This window comes from Falco peregrinus, chromosome 12, assembly GCF_023634155.1.
Source record: "Falco peregrinus isolate bFalPer1 chromosome 12, bFalPer1.pri, whole genome shotgun sequence".
NCBI lineage: Eukaryota > Metazoa > Chordata > Aves > Falconiformes > Falconidae > Falco > Falco peregrinus.
In genome coordinates this window covers 29,595,246-29,611,710 of record NC_073732.1, presented here as the reverse complement: position 1 = coordinate 29,611,710, position 16,465 = coordinate 29,595,246, and the positions used below count along the sequence as shown (strand labels likewise).

At 45.8% G+C, this 16,465-nt stretch overlaps 1 protein-coding gene across 6 annotated transcripts in view; it reads left to right on the top strand.

The window, feature by feature from the left end:
• The window catches only part of TSC22D2 (TSC22 domain family member 2), a 31,200-nt gene extending 21,102 nt beyond the window's left edge, over positions 1-10,098 (top strand). For 3 of the 6 annotated variants that reach the window (XM_013296294.3, XM_013296292.3, XM_013296295.3), the window contains 2 exons: positions 7,673-7,724; positions 8,503-8,599. In XM_013296294.3, coding sequence (XP_013151748.1) covers positions 7,673-7,702 — 30 coding nt within the window. In that variant the 3' untranslated portion in view covers positions 7,703-7,724; positions 8,503-8,599. Of the gene's footprint in view, positions 1-7,672; positions 7,725-8,502 lie in introns of all 6 variants that reach the window. The other 3 variants (XM_005233745.4, XM_013296290.3, XR_008749383.1) reach the window with 2 other exon arrangements.
• The last annotated feature ends 6,367 nt before the right edge of the window (positions 10,099-16,465 follow it).

Sequence of the window (16,465 nt, the reverse complement as noted above, 5' to 3'; positions counted from 1 at the left end):
GGTCTGGGCATGGTGGAGCTCTGTTGTGTGGCTCTGCCAGCAGCAGGACAGGAATCAACAGCGCCCTGCCAGCTCCGCTTCCCGTAGGTGGGATGGCCTCTGATGCAGGTTGTCAGACTTAAATAGTTTGATAACAATAAAGTGGTTTGGGGCTTTTTTTTGTGATCTCTGGTTTGTGAAAGAGAAATGTCTGCTATGGGAATGATAAGCTCATGTGATTTCCTCAGAATCCCTTTGTTTCCCCATCACAAGATGTGGGGGTTAACCCACCGCAAAACACAGAGGTCTTAAGCCTGCTGGTGGTAGACTTTTCGTTACATTTTGCAGCTCCTTCGGAAGTAGTTTGTTGACCTCAGGGGCTTGGGTAGGAGACTTTAGTGTAAACATAATAGAAAATTTTCCTGTATAATTTCAGTACTTTTTTCCTAACAAATACAGATGATTCTCCTATGAGCAGCCATCTCTTGGGACCATTTAAAGTCAACAAAGCTGACCACGTGCTATTGCAATAGACAGTAAAAGATTGCTGAATTGCTCCAGTAAAATAGAGGCTTGTTTGTTTTTTCAGTAGCACACTGTGGCAGGGAAGAGTGCTGGTAACATTCAAACCACTAAATGTTAGTGGAATACTAGTTATTACTGACACGTTAGCAGGAAGCTTGCAAATGTTTTTCTGCGTAGTGTTCATATAGCTGTTGCTAAGGGCACAAGTCTCAGGGGTCTGTCTTTGCAACTGGCATAGTTACTGAGAAGATTAAGAAGGGGAATAATGGCTTCTTGGCATATTTGTGGCTGCTCTTCTGTGCCTGGATTGCCTTTGTATGGTAGCAGTGCCATAGGAGCTTTGGATGGGTTTCCCTAAAACACAGCAGTTGTTGGAAAACTTGAATTTAAAGCAGTAGGATTTTAGGTTTCAAATGAATTTTTGTGTGAAGCATTAAACCTTCACAATATAAATTAACTCATAAAAGATGGATTTTCTCCCCATATTACCATCCAGATAAATGTGTTTTAAGTGTTGTTGGTAAACATCTTTCTTATGTAAATGTGATAAATGAGGCAGCACCTCTTCATGCGATTGATTTTGCCAAACTTCCCTTTCCCTATTCCAGGCCTTTCTGTTAAATGAGATGCTCTTCCTGGAGACACGGGAAAGTCAAGTGTTACACACTTCCCACTATTTTATTGTAGCCATATCTGGAGGTTCTTTTTAGGGGTGAAACTTTTAAAAATTTTCAAACTCCATGTGGAATTTAAAGAGGGTCTTAGGACGAGGCTGATGTTTTATGTAACACACTGATTCAGTCAGTGTTGTGGTTAATGTGTTTCTTCTTGATGCTTGCTTCTCATGGAAGTAGTGTGCAATGTGACTGTCTTCATGTGTAGGGAAGAGTGTGTGGTTCATTAGTATAACTCAAACCTGTGAAGGAGCTACGTTTTTCTTTAATGTCAAAAAAAGCGCAAAACACTAAACCAAAACCAACCAATCAACAAATCTAAATCAATTCAACTCAGACATTATCTTGGTTTTCCCCAGATGCATTCTGTCTTTATCGAGCTCACGTGTTGCTTCTGAGATCAATTATGTGGTTGTGTTGAGTAACTAATCTTCAGAGTTTCATGTAAAACTGAAGAAAACTCAGCTGTCCAGTGGAAGCAAGTACTTCTGTTTGACAGAGTAGCTGACTAATGTGGAGCTTAAGTAGACTTGCAGGGAAAGCCAGGCACCTGCCAGTAATCCTGAGGCTGTGAATTCACTGCCTTGGACTTTCTTACATTCTCATGTGGATTTGACAAAGAAAAATGAAAATCTGAAATACTTGGATAGATAATATTTCAAGGCTAGATAATTGATTGTATTGGGAAGCTATCAGTATAAAATCTCATAGTTGGATGGAGGCTAATTAAACATGCCTTAATTGTTTCAAGAATAGACAGGGTTTCTCTGGACAGACTTAAGTAGCTCAACTCATGGTAAGACATGAAGAGTAGCTGGTTAAGTGACTGCAGTAGCTCATAAATGAGAAAACCAATGAGGGGAATGAATAAATGAGCAGAGTTACTGTTCTAGTTTGTAGTTCAGTTGCGAGCAAAACAAATGTGGGAACACTTGAAAGTACCTTATTGTTCCTTCCAGAAAGGTTGCTTGATAATTTGAGTTAAAGCCATAACAATGAAAGAATTAGAAGAGCTAGGGGAGATCACTCAATTCAGGGATGTCTGCTGGAGACTGTAGTGCAGGGGTCCTCAAACTTTTTAACCAGGGGGCCGGCGCGCAGATGAAGTAGCAGGCAGTCATCTGCGGCTGCTTGGTTTCCCCCCCTCACCCCCGGCGGGGGGGGGGAGTCTGTAAACACCGGGGGTGGGATTGAGGACCCTGGGGGGCCGTATCCAGCCCGCGGGCCGTAGTTTGAGGACCCCTGCTGTAGCGTATAACATCTTTTCCACTTTAACCTAAAGCAAAGTAGATCTAGTGCTTTAAAGGAAGAGTTGTCTTATGGAGGCTATTAGATAAGGCATGCTAGCATTGGTGTACCCTTTGTAGTCTGCTCTGCAGGCAGTCTTTTCCACTCTTGCAGGATTAGCAATGTTGTGTGATGGGTTTTATTTATCTAAAAGCATGAGGTGAATAGTACAGTAACTCCTGATGCTAAAATTTGAAAGAAATGTCAAGGAAAAGCAAGAAAACTCATGCATTCTGGCAGTCTTGGGGAGGTGACTTACTGGTAAGAAGTTCCTTGGAAAAGTAGTATGCAGTTAATCAGTAATACAGCTGAATACAAAATATGTTTTTTGTTACAGACTAAAAAAGCTTCATCCAATTTATCATCCAATGAGTAGGAAGTGCAGTCTCATTTAAATGTGAAATGCTATTACCTAGTCTAGTACTTGACAGTGCCAAAGTAGGGCTCCCTATAACTCTACACCAATATTGGATGCGTTAGGAATGAAAGTATACACATTACTGAGGACTGTGGAATCTCTAAAAATGAACTACTGCATTCTTTTTTTTTAAGCATGCAGTGAATTAAGCTGCAAATATCTTCGTTTTGAAGTTTGATTCCTAGTCTTTCTACCTAGATTTCACAGTGAATTTTGAAATAGAGAGTGTATCTTTTTAGAAGGATGATAGTTATATCTAAAGACATCAATGGTGAAAACACCAAGGTGAGTACAGTGGCACTTGTTGAATTCACCATTGAAATAGATCTTGGTGCCTGCAAGTGTGAGGTGATGATGAAGGTTAAGTTTTCCTCCAGCCAGTAATAAGTTAACATTAAGACATTAACCTTTTTTGCTGTCTTCTGATCCATCCATCCTCAGTTAAGTCCCTTACTTTTATTTACTTTCCCGTTCTAGGAACAGTGTTGTCCAGGTTTTGGAATAGTCTCTAGTAAGTAAACCTTCTTGAACTGCAAAGTTACGCTTTACAAAGAAGACTTGTTTGATCATTATATCTATATTTTCAGTGAAATTGTACACTGGTATGTGTTATCCTAACAGGGCTACCAAGCACTATTTAAAAACCAAACAAACAAAACCCACACTATTATAGCTTGATGATGGTACTGAAACATCTTTCTGGTAATACCTTGCCATACACTTGGGATACCATGTCTCCATAGCAAAAGCCTTCACAACAACCAAGTTAGAAGTATACCAAGGCTTTTAAGAATGCGCCTTATGGAAAGTGTGATTGCTGTATATTGTGTAATATGTATTAGAAATCAGGCTTGCACTTAGACTTAGCAGTTTTCTTCCCATTTTCTCAATCTGTATGTACATGATTGTCCAAGACACTTCTCTTACTTTCATTGCAAGACATTTGAAACAAAAAATGTACAGTGCTACAAGTGAAGAGTTGTAGGCATATGGGAGAAATACGCCTAAATTACAACATACAGAATTCCAAGTTGCAAGCTGTAAGTCTGTGATAAAGCACTTTGTTGCAAATGCTGCATATCTGATTATGAGCTGTAGCTAAGCAGTGCTATTAGCAGTCAAAATCTAGTTTTCCTCTTGGGTCTTTCTGAGTAAAATGTGAAAAAATTACATTTAAGCCACTAGGATTTCTTTAAACTATCAAAATGAGGATTTCTCAGACTGAATACAGTTTTGCCTGTCTGGTGTGTAAGGTGGAAAAATGTTGGGTTTACCATCCATCTCTGGAAACACAAACTGTACTTGGCAATCTTTGTCATTTTTGTTGATTATAAATCTCGCCTTGTACTTGATGGTCGTTAGAATGATCTTAGTGTAGCAATATAACCTCTTTTTGGTCAGAGCTTTCATTTATGTAACCTTAACTTGGAGGTCCCCGTCAAACTGAGTTGTTCTCTTAAATTACAGTGTGTATATGTGGTAGCTAGTTGTCTGCAAAAGCTCAGCTTGGGAGTGGGAAATTTGCAGTTACAAAAAAGAATATATATATACCTTATTCATCCCTTTCAGCCACCCAACGTTACTTGATGTGGATTTTTGTTTTATGTATTGCAGTTTTGATGATAATTGTCAGACTTCTGTAGTTCCTGGAGCAATCACTTTGGTCTAAAAGCACGGCATAGTGATCAGTCTTTTCCTACAAGAGCTAAATAGTGTCCACTTCTAACTCAAGAATTTGCAAGTTGAGGCATTGGATATACAGTGGGATGGTGCACTCACAGAACGTATCAAACTCTTTCCAGTTACAACATCCAAAAAGAAGTATTTTTTCCTGGCCTTTTCATAAGGACTGGATTGTATCTGTAAGTTTCATTCTACAGCCATGGGATAAAGTATTTTTATGCATACTAGGATTTGATATCAACAGCAAAGCATTTGAGAAAAACACAGAATCTTAAGATTTGGCAGTGTATTTGGACTGCACCATAAGAACAGCTGGCACTGGAGTACTCTGCTTTTGAATGCCTCACAGGAGCTATTTGTTGTGGGGAGCACTATAAAATGAACAAAGGACAGAATCTCATATACTTTTAGAAAGTGAAATGAAATATAGTCAGGTGCAACTTTTTCCTGATAAAAATCTGAAAGGCCACTCTGTCAGTGTGGAACTTCTCCTGGGGCGGGCATGCAGTGGTCCATGTGGTCCTGTGCTCTGCGCCTGGAGACTAAGGGACACTGGAATTTGTGCAGGCAGTGGGACTGGAATTCTGACTTGGTACTTCAATAACAGCACAAGCTGCTCCAAGAGATCAGGGCTACAAGAATATTCAAATGAATAAAAGTAGTGTATAAACTGCCTACAGTTTTCGTCACTGTCTGTTAGTATCGCTTCAAGTGTAACGTATGGGTGGGAGAGAGGTAGTTTCCTGGGCTTTATTCAAATCACACTTAAGGGCAGGGACGGTTCTTATACCCGCATCGTGAGCGCTCATGTAGTAGAAGGTAGGCAAGAATTGGGAGCGCAAGGTACGGCATGGGGAAGGTGCTTCAGCAGCGTGCATGTGGGTACAAGTGTTTCAGGTGATGAAGGGGAAGAGACTGCCTGTCTTCCACCTGAGAGGCTTTTTCATGGAACTGATTGAACGCGTTACCTTTGAGTGGTGTAAGGGATTTTATTTTAAAACTAACCGAACTGCAAAGTAGTTGAAACAGGAATAGATCAACAAAGTCCCAATCTCAAATTTAACTAGAAAAGTATTGACACAAAAGGTGTATAGTTATGCTGTAAAGATGCAGAAACAGGTCCCCCTACAAAGCGTGCTGTTTGCTTTAGTTTTGCTCCTCCTGTCTATCTCTTCAGAGCTACCTCACCTAATTCTGGAGTGGTGTTCGTGGAAGGCTGTCAGGGACATGGAGCAGTCTTGGGGGTTTCAATGACTCTTAAACACACATTTTTGACAGATATATCTGAAACATGTTAATTCAGGATGGAAAGGAATACTTAAACTTGTCGTGAGTTACGTGTACTTTTTATTCTGAGGAGTTTTACCACAAATACGGCTTGAAAGAGGCTTTAGAGAACAGTAAGATGCTAGGACAGTTTTCTTGTGAAATGGGTGTTGAGCACTTCCTTGTTTTCGATTACAAGCTTTGTTCAGTGTAGGAGAGGCTGTTACTCTCTGTCTGAGAAGCTGATTCCCTCTACTTGTGTTTGTTGCTAAGTACTGACAATTCTTGTGAGACTTGTTAAAATGGATTTCTCCAGTGTCATATTCTTTCAATAGCTGAGCTTTGTTTCATGTATGTAACTAATACTGCTGAGCATATTGCCAATACTCATTTTAAAAAGTCTTAAGTAGTTTTTTCTTAACACTTGGTTTCAGCGAGTTATGTATTTTCACAGAGGTGAGTTTCCAAGCATGACTGCAAGCCTTCTGTTTTTCCTGTACGCTTTTTTTTAAAATGTAGCTGCACACTGCTGATAGCAACTTCCATCGCAGGGGGAGCGTTATCAGTAGTTATCACTGGCAGGCCTGGTAAATAGTCCAAGAACTGCCATCTTATGTCTGACATGGAACTGTGGAGTGCAGTCAGACCACTGGGACCCAGCATGGGCCAGCAGACATGGAGAGTGTGGGACCGAGAGCACGTGTGTGTAGGGGGAGGGTTCTGTGGCTACCGTGCAGGCTGCCCTGCCTGACCTTCTGGGGAGAGAGAGCTATAGCTCCTCGCCAGACTGAGAGATCAGAGACTGCAAGAGAGCAGGGACACCCCCAGCCCCCCTAGATTTCGATTCCAGAGAGTTACAAGTGAGCAACTGGTTTGTGTTCTTGCTTTGTAACTTGAAATCAGACCAAAAATGTTAAGGCCTGGATTGCCATAACCTGGGATGTGAAGATGTAGTTCAAATCTTGTTTCACACTGCAAATACACATTCTTGTAGTGATGACTGACATGTTTTGTTCATAGAATTGTTAACCCAGCACTGCCAAGCCCACCGCTAACCTGTGTCCCTAAGGGCCACGTCTACGCGTCTGTTAAGTCCCTCCTGGGAGGGTGACCCCACCAGTCCCTGGGCAGCCTGTCCCAGTGCTTGGCAAGCCTTTCAGGCTGGCACTGGTTTGTGGGATTGTTCTGCACTAGTATGTCTTTGGAACGAGACTGACCGGAACTGTAACCAGCCAACTGCAGTACATTTCTTAGATGTTAAACATGGTCCCACAAGAATTAATTGAAACTGTGTGAGCACACTTGTGGAGTTCGGGGCTTTGGTTCTGTCTTACTATTCTGTTGGCTACTGCCGCTTGGTTGCAAAGCTGTAAACACAGTGCTGATCCAGGAACTTTTTAACTGGAAGGTGGTCCTCAAGTGAGGTCACAGAATACACAACAGTTTTCTTAACACTCTGTGAGAGCAACTTAGCAGAAATAAAAATAGAGGTAAGGACCTCCATGAATATCCCGTGAATCCCCATTTTCCCCAGTGAAGAAAGCTAAAAAACGAGGGGAAGAATCAGAGCAGTTAATTATTCTCATGCATTTTTCTGGTTAGGGGTGTCATAAGCATAGTCTGAGGAGTCAGAACCTGAAGGAGTGGTAAGAGCTCTTAACTGTACTGGGCAATATGGCACAGGGAACCTGCCATGATTGTGTACTGAAATCCTGAATCTGACGCTTTAGCCTTCCAGTGAAAGCATGTTCTAAGGAGTCCTGTGGGTGCCAATGGGTGCGTAGTTTCAGTTGAATGATACAGCAGTAATGCTCACAGAGTTTTCTCCTTGTATTTACAGTGGATCTGGTGCAAGCGTTGTTGCCATTGACAACAAAATAGAACAGGCAATGGTAAGTAAAAAATAAGTTGTTATTTCTCATAGGATTAGTGGTTCATCATCAATCCTAAGTTTCCAGCTGTATTGAGTTTCTGTGAGTCTGTAACACCCCTTCATCGGGTCAGACTGAGACCAGCATGTGAAAAAAGGTTTTTCTGCATCAACTATGGGATGACCACAAACCATGAGATTGCCTTTAGTGTTGGCCCAGAAATGTTCTTAGGTTAACTTTCCTACAGTTTTCTGTGAACAAGCTGATTGAACTTAAAGGGGTGCTGAAAATAAATAGTCCATTTAGGTATCTTATTTTAGTGCAGTTCATCACTGGTTTTTCTTAATTGTCACTTATGCTATACCATCCTTGATGTATTGTTCAGCTTTGGTTACATCTGTGTGATTTTTGCTTCTGCTGATTTAAAGGCTTTCTTACTTGGTTCTCATACATCTCAGTGCTTGGGATTGTGTAACACAGTCTCCTACCTCCAGGGCAAAGCTTCAGAGCTGATGGTTTCCTTCTGAGTAGCTGGAGTGTAGTTCTAGTCCTCCTCTTCAGTCTGAGGTGACTAGAGCTGAATGTTGGAAACAAAGCTTTTGATGTAAGGGCCGCTTTACAGTGAATAGAAGGGCTAGGTTATTTGCTCTTGAAGGCTAACTTACTCATGTATTTTTAGTGGAGGAGTGCCTTAGTTTTCCGGGCTTACTGCTTAAAGCAGTAAAATAGTGAATCCTGGGGGTGGAGTGGAATGAAATTGTTCTTTCACTTGGTGTAACTGTTAACTTGTTCTTCACAGGATCTAGTGAAAAGCCATTTAATGTATGCAGTAAGAGAAGAAGTGGAAGTTCTGAAGGAACAAATAAAAGAATTAGTCGAAAGAAACTCTTTACTTGAACGAGAAAATGCACTGTTAAAATCTCTTTCAAACAATGAGCAGTTATCCCAACTTTCAACCCAACAGGCCAATTCTAGTAGCACTTCACAAGCGCAAACAGTGATAGCACAGCCTCCGCAGCCAACGCAACCTCCACAGCAGCCGAATGTCTCCTCAGCATAAAGCTTTCTTGCCTCCTTTGAAAACAGAAACCTGAGAGCAGTCTGTCCTTGTGTGCCACTGATGTTCTTTCCACTTTATATGAAAGCGAGTAGCCATGCTTTTGTTGTGTGTTTGGCCTTTTCAGTATTAGACAATCATTCTTCAAGAGCTGTCCCTCACTGGTATATCATGAAGCGCAGTTGGTGTCCATTATGTCATCGGTGCACAAGGGAGGTCATAGGAGGAGTTTTTAATGCAAAGGATGCATCTGCTTGGTGTGCAGGAGTGAGGTCTTTAAGAGCTTTGGTGGCTCTCCAAAGTTTCCATTTCCCGTGGGGATTACTTTGAGCCTTGCTATCTGGTAAGAAGTAACAATTCATTGTGAGAGCCACTGTTCTTTCAAGATAAGTAACATTTGCCTACGTTAGTTTCATTTATTTGTTTTATTTATTACAGGGCTGCTATTTTCATAACGTACATGAGCAATGTCACAGAACTTTTTAAGTTTTTTTTAAATAAAGGTATGTATCAGTAAAATGATAGATGGTATTGCGTTCAATAGATAAAATGTTTAGGCAATAATTGAACAAAAGAATCCTGGCATATTTCTAACACTAATGGCAATTTACCTTTGGTATTTATTTACGGTAGTAAAGATCCAGCTTGAATGTAAATTTTGTAAAGAGTGTAAGTATGAAGACCATAGTGCATCTGTACAGGTAGTCACCAGTTATTGTGATATAATAAATAATTGATGGGCTATTTTGATGAAGAAAACTTTGCTCATTTCTGTTTGTACTTTCTAATAGAGATAAATTGCCATGATTCCTCTGCTTGACGTTTCGTATAATTATTTTTTTTTGGGTGGGAATAAAAAGCTGTGAAATTGTTCAACCTACTTTGTAACCAAAGAAGCAAAGCTGTGTAATTGAGGGTTTTTTTATTTTATAATGCACATTCTTTATGTATTTTTATTTAGTGTCTTCTCATTCACAACTTTCTTTGCTGTCTAGCATGATCTGCATGACCTATAATCTTTGAACCACTTTCGTACCTCATGTTTTTATCCAGCACTCTTATTGTAATATGTAATAGTCTGTGAACAATGTCAAATAAAAAAGAAAGAACAGCTGGTTTTGGTGGAGCTGAGCTAGTGTGCTATGCACTAGTTGTTAAAAAAAAAATAAATAAATGAAGTGAGCCATTTTTTGTTCATTTAAAATGGTGTTTTGAATTTCGTATGCAGAAAACGTTTTGTTACATTGCAGATTTTAATGTATTTAATAAATGCAACATGCAAATTAAGTGCAGTGTATACTGAGTATTTAAATTAAAAATGTACATTTCATAAATACAGCTTCAAGAGAGACCATCATTTGTGTAAACTAACGTAGTGTGTCAAGTCGATGTATAAACATACATTGTTACAGTGAGGCTAAATTCAGTAGCCCTTTTTTTTTTTTTTCTAAACAAAATGGAGAAAGGCAACTTCAGTGAGCAGTAATAGAATAATGCCAAAATTGTAAGCGCTTCTCTTGCAACAGACTTTTTTTAATTCTAATTTAATTAGAATTTTTTAGAATTTTTAGAATTAAATTTAATTAGAATTTAATTAGAATTATTTAATTTAATAATCTTAATTTAATTTAATTAAGTGTAATTCCGATGCTGTTGGTGACACTATTGGTTTTGGGTTTGCATTGATATAAAATTAACATTTGGCTGTGTGCTGGAGTGCTGGAACAGTTTGGTATGTTAAAACCAAGAATCACCTTTGAGGAACGCTTACAGGAGCAAGCTGTGCAGCGTGCCATCCCGGGCAGGCACAGCTCTGAGTCATTGCTCCAGCGTGCTGCAGTGTAGCTCACACTTGAGCCTGCACCTATTCCATCAGGTTGCCTGCAGATGTTTGCTTCAGTATCTTACCCTTGTGTATATCTAACTCTGGTAAGGTTTGTGTGGTAGGTAAAACAAAAGAAGCAACACTGGAAACTGCGAGTTTTGGTATCTTCAGGTCTCAAGGAAGCATCCTTGTCCCATGTTCCAGAAACTTGGAGCATCACCCATTGCCGGTAAGCGTCAGTTCACAGTACAGTTCAGAAAAGGGTAGGGGTGGGGGGTGGGTGATGATCTTCATTTCAGTTGTACATTGCTGTTCTTGGCCTGCTACAGGCATGCATGTATACTGCTGTAAATCCTCTACTGAAACGAGGGCTTTGCATGCAAATTAGAATTCAAAGTATTTCAGTAGCCAAGTGTCTTTTCTCTCCAGTGTGACCTGTAGCTCACTCCTGCTATACAGCAAGGATGTAGCTAGTAAAGTAAGTAAAAAGGAACAAGTTGGGGGACTTCTGGGAACAGAAGTCATTTGGGTGACTAGTTGATTAAAACTTTATGGAGGGAACACACTACCTCTCAGTTCATTCTTAGGGATTGGAATGGAGACATATGAAACATGACCGAAGTTGTTAATGTCCTGCTGACCATAGAAATAGAGAATCGGGCCAAAGAGGAGACAGTCCTAAGCACGTCTGCATTCCTGTGGAGCTGGTGTCTGTGCATCTCCTCGCCCCCTCTCATCATGCTTGTGAGCTTGTTGTGTGGAGTCATCTTTGGGTGAGCTGTGCAGCGCAAGGACAGTTAGATCCAGTTACACGTAGGTGCTCTGGAGAGGTGTGTTTTTCTCCAAAAGAAAAAGGCTTTTAGTAAACCTGCTGGAAATAGGGGATGAAACAAAAGATTAAACTGATACTATTAGAAATCTTTTGTTTCCTTTGCTCCACTCCTGTCAGGTTTGGTTTTGTTTTTTGGTTTTAGTCTTCTTGTGGTGATAAGTTGTCTTCAGCTCTAAATGCCAACTCCGTTTGCTGTGTGATAACACTGAAATGGCAGAAGAGGGTCTTTGAGTTGCTGCTCTATCTTCCCGAGTGGCAGTCCGTGGTTGCTGCCTGGGGAGAGAAAGGAGTGGCAGTTCCTCAGCCTGAGATGATCATTTTGATGTTACTAAACGTTGGATTTCGGATGGGGAAGAATGGCTTGTTGACAAATGATTGTGTTGCTGTTGGGCCGTATTAGCTGCTGCGCTGCTTTGTGCACATGGTGTCAGTCCGCTTCCCGCTGCCGCAGAGCCTTTCTTTGTTGTCCTTACGTGTGACGGCACCAGCGATGTCAATCAACCACCCATCACTGCATCGTGTGCACTGCTCTGTGCAACAAAGAGCCTGGCGCTCCCCGTGCTCGGGGGTCTGGCGGGTGCTGTGAATGGGTTTGTGCCCACTGCTCCTGCCGCTTGGTGTCAGCTAATTGCTTTTGGGTGCCTTTGTGCTTTTTCAGGGAAATGACTTTTTAGGGAGCTGTGTGTGGAAGCAGGCTCTTAAAATGTGATGCTGCAGTGCTGTTGCATATTCCTGTGGCACGTGCCTCTGAAATACCTCCATAGCTTTCAGCATAACCAATAGAGCAGTAATTCAGCTGCTGGGCTGACCTGCTGTGCTTTGAAATGAGGTTGACCCTGCGATTTGTGTGCACTTGGCACAGATGGGAGGGAGACTGCAGTCAAGGTGTCTGTGGCAGAAAGCATGCCAGAGCAGAAAGGTCTTAAAGCTTTGTGGTGTCTCTGAATTAGCCCCTGGACCTCGAAGAGGATCTATCAGAATGCAGGGAAAGGCCACAAAACCGACAGAGGATGCAGAGGAAATGCTTGATGCTGAGAGCCCTGGAAAGCAGTGGCTGGCTTGCAGGGGAGTGGGCTGTGGGAGTGCTGGCAAGGGCAGCTCAGAAGGTGTCCAGGGAAGGTAGGCGAGGTGAGCACAGGACTGCCATTAACCACATCTCACCTACAGGAAGTGTGTATTTTTTCACATGGCAGAAAGTGAACTTTGGAGCTGGCTGCCACGGGGGACATTGTGGAGGCAGGCAGGGTGTTCTAAATGGCGTTAGGCAAACTCTCGGGCAGCAGGCTGGTGCAAAGGGGGTACCTTCCTGCCAGCCCTGCACACCGCTGCTGGCTGGGAGGAGAGGAGCAGGAGAGGGAAGAACTGTAAGGGGTGGCTAAACTGCCTGTCCCTCATAGCATCTCCTGCCTGGGCTCATTCAGTAACAGATCTGCAACGTTTTGCACTCCAAAGTGAGATTTCAACTGAGCAACAGTCTAGCGAATTGGCCCCCTTGAACTTCATTTTGAGCAGGTTTTGTTGAGTTTGCACTGAAGTGCCCCGGAAGGGCTAGTCACCTGGGCCAGTGAGGCATGGGACGTGGCAATCCTGAGTTCCCGTAGCCAGCACAGGCACCTTGGCCTTGATTATTTTTTGTGTGTGTCGCTGCCCCCCTCCCCCCCCCCCCCCCCCCCCCCCCCCCCCCCGAGCACGCCAGGGCACCGGTTTCTGCGCACCGCGTGATGCGCTGCCTGTGCTGAAGGAGCGCTGCTCTCCGCGGACGGCCCGTTCCGGAGGCTCGCGGGGCTCCCCCCGCCGGCGCGACAGCCCCCCCCCGCGCCGGCCCGGCCCCGAGCGCCGCCGCCCGGCAGGAGCCACCACGCCCCCTCGCGCGTCCGTCGCCGCTGGCTGGGCCCGCGGCCGGGAGGGGTGGGGTGGGGGGGGCAGCGCCGGCCCCGGGGCTTGTCCGGGCTCCGTGCCGGTGGTGGGGGTGGCGCGCTGGGCTGCGGAGCGCGCTGCCAGGGGCAGCTCGGGGGGTGGGGCGTTTTCCCAGCCCCCCCCCCCCCCCCCCCACCAGTGACGGAGCTTAACCCAGGGAGCGGTGCTGTGAGCAGCAGGAGGGGAACGTGCAGCCCGGCCGCCCACGGCTGCTGCTGTTGCGGCGTCGGCGCCTGGGCCCCACGTGGGAAAAATGGGCACAGCCCCGGGGGCCGCCCGCGGCCAACGCGCCGCCGGTCCCCGGGGGACTCTCGCCGCCCCCGGCCGTCCTGGGCCACCCCCCTCTGCGGGGGCTGCGGGCCGCGCCGCCCTCCCCGCCGGCCGCCCCGAGCAGCGCGCTCCCGCCCCGCACCCCCTGGCAGCACGGGGCTGCCCCCTTTCCATCCGCATCCGCCGCCGCGGCTGCGCCTCGGTGGTGCCGCATTCGCCGCCAGCGGGCGAGCCCCGCCCGCCCCGTCTGTTTACGGCCGAGCGGATGCCTGTGGCCGACATGGCCCGCAAGGCCGGTGTCAGCGCCGGCCGCTTCTCGCATCGGCAGCGGGCGGTGGTTTGCCAGTTTGCACACACGGAGGGGAAGGGAACCCTGCGGCGCGGCCGGCGCTGCGCGGGGTGATGCTGGGGCGGTGGGATGTCGGAGACGCGGCTGCAGGCGCAGGTCAAGCCATGCAGCGGCAGCGAGGAAAGGCCTGGCAGGAGAACGGGGCAAAGCATACACCAATCCTGATGGGTGTCACTGAAGCACAGTCTCACAGCCAGCCTTGAGAAGGCTTCACGGGGAAAAAAAATGAACACGGATTTAAGAGACGAGTGAGTTGTGTGCAGTTAATAACATCATCTCAATGGGACAGCGAGGTCAGCTCGATGGAAGTACCTGACCATTTCTGTGGATTATGGTACCATGTTACTTTGCCCAGACACCGTACTGCTGCAGGCCATTGTATCAAAAAGAGATGCTCTAGCAGTTCCTGGCAGTGAGATGTTGCAGCCTCATGAGAAGGGAAATAAACCTGGATATTGTTCTCTCAGGCTTTTGAAAAGAAACAAGCCTGGTACGCTGCAGCCTTCATAGTGGGAACACCGTTGGGGCTGGCCTGGACCCCTGCTCCGGCACCGTGGGCTGCCTAGGGCCTTCTGTGACGGTCTCCCAGGATGCAGACTCCACCATTTCCCTCGTCAATGTCTTTCAGGGTCTGACTACCCTCACAGTAGAAGCTTTTTTCCCTGTTTGTAAATGGAATTTCTTGTATTTCAGCGTGTGCCCATTGCTGCTCATCCTATCACTTGTCAGATCTCCTCTGAGCCTCCTGCAGGCACTCTCAGCCCCCTGGTACATCAGATCGACTTTGCAGCTTAGTGCTGGACTCCAGTGTGTCCCTGTCCACATGCTATTGGGAGCCTAGGATCAGCGAGTGCAGTGCTCCAGATGCGCTGAGCAGCACTGAGCAGAGGGGTAGGAGACCTCCACCCACTGGTGATGCCTTTCCCAGCCCCAGGCCCTTCCCTGTGGAGCTACTTCCAGCAGCAACTGGTGTCCGGTGGGGTTCCGTGCTGCCACCAGCAGCCCTGCGAGCCCGGTGGGTCAACCAGGGCTCGGTCCTCCCTGTTTGCTTACCCAACCACTACTTCACCAGGCTGCCTGTGGGGCTGGGGCAGGAGACCCCATCAAAAGCTGTGCCGAAATTAAGCAAGACCCACTGCTGTCCTGTCCCCCACTGAGCCAGGCGTCTCCTGGCAGCAGGCTGGCAGGTTAATAGAGTGCTTTTTCCTGTTCATAAATCCAGGACTGCTCCCAGTCACCCTCTTGTCCTCCGTGTACCTGGAAGTGGTTTTCCGGAAGGCTTTGCTCCATTGCCTTGGGGTAATGAGCTAAAGTGGACCAGTCTGCACTTCCTAAGATCCTCCTCCTCCTCACCCTTTGTGAAGACAGGCAACGTTTGTTTTCTTCCAGTCCTCAGGAATCTCTCCTGCTGGTGCATCCTGTCAGGTCCTGTGGACCTCTGCACGCCCAGTTCGTTGACATGTTCCCTAACAAGCCTCCTCCACCAATGGCTCATCTTCCTTGCTCCACAGCCACCAAAGAGCATCTGCCATTCGCAGGACCCTAGAAACAAAGCAGGGGGTTACTTGCTTTCTCTTTTTGTCTTTTCAAATCATATCATGTCACAAGCAGTTGGATCTTTCCGAGCACATAGAGTCTGTTGGTCAAAGCAAATTTTGTAGTGGTTTCACGTGCTCAAATCAAGTCACTCTTCCAGTGTAACGCAAAATTGTAAAATAAAAGACCTGTTGCCTGGAAGAAATAACCTGGGATGATCCACGTCCCCTCAGCTGTCACCGTAGAGTGAACACCGCTCGAGACCCCCCCTGTCAGGGCTTAGGCCACCGACAAAGCAAGCAGACACCACTCATCGCGCAGCTCCTACAGTGATTTGCCCTGTCCCCCTTCTGTGTTTTCCTGATACTTAATACCCCATATCCTGAGGAATGACCTCCCTCTTGTTTTGTCAGCTCATCGCGAAAGCAGCTGCGAGCTGCAGCTCCTTCTCACCCCTTGTGCAGTCACTGTTCTTGGCTGCAATGCCACTTTCACCACTTTTCAATGCGGAGCACCCCGGAATGTTTTTGTTCCAATCCAATAGCAGTTTTCGAGCAGCACGATGCGCCAAACTGTAGTTATCTGGTGGAGGCCATCACTGGCCCCTGCTCTGTCAGGCACGGGTTGTTGTTCAGGCTGTAACGACAACAAAAGCAGCCGCTGCATATCCCTTTATTTGCATGTGACTAATGATGCGGTTCTGCCCTTTGAATCCAGCAATGCCAGCAGTGGAGAAAGCACACTGGGCTACCATGTGGCCGGCTGCAGGACCCCGCAGGGAGAGGGGCTGGCCCCCAAGGGGAAGGGGAGCGGTGCCAGGTGGCTTCCATGGCCAGACCCCTCAGCCCATGGCTCGGCAGCACTGGCACGGCCAGACCCCAGCACAGCCAAACACGGGGCTTTCCTGTGCCAACGGGACTCATCTTGGGGAAGAAGCTAATTAAGCTGCACTCGGCAGGAAGCGCTCTAGCTTCAA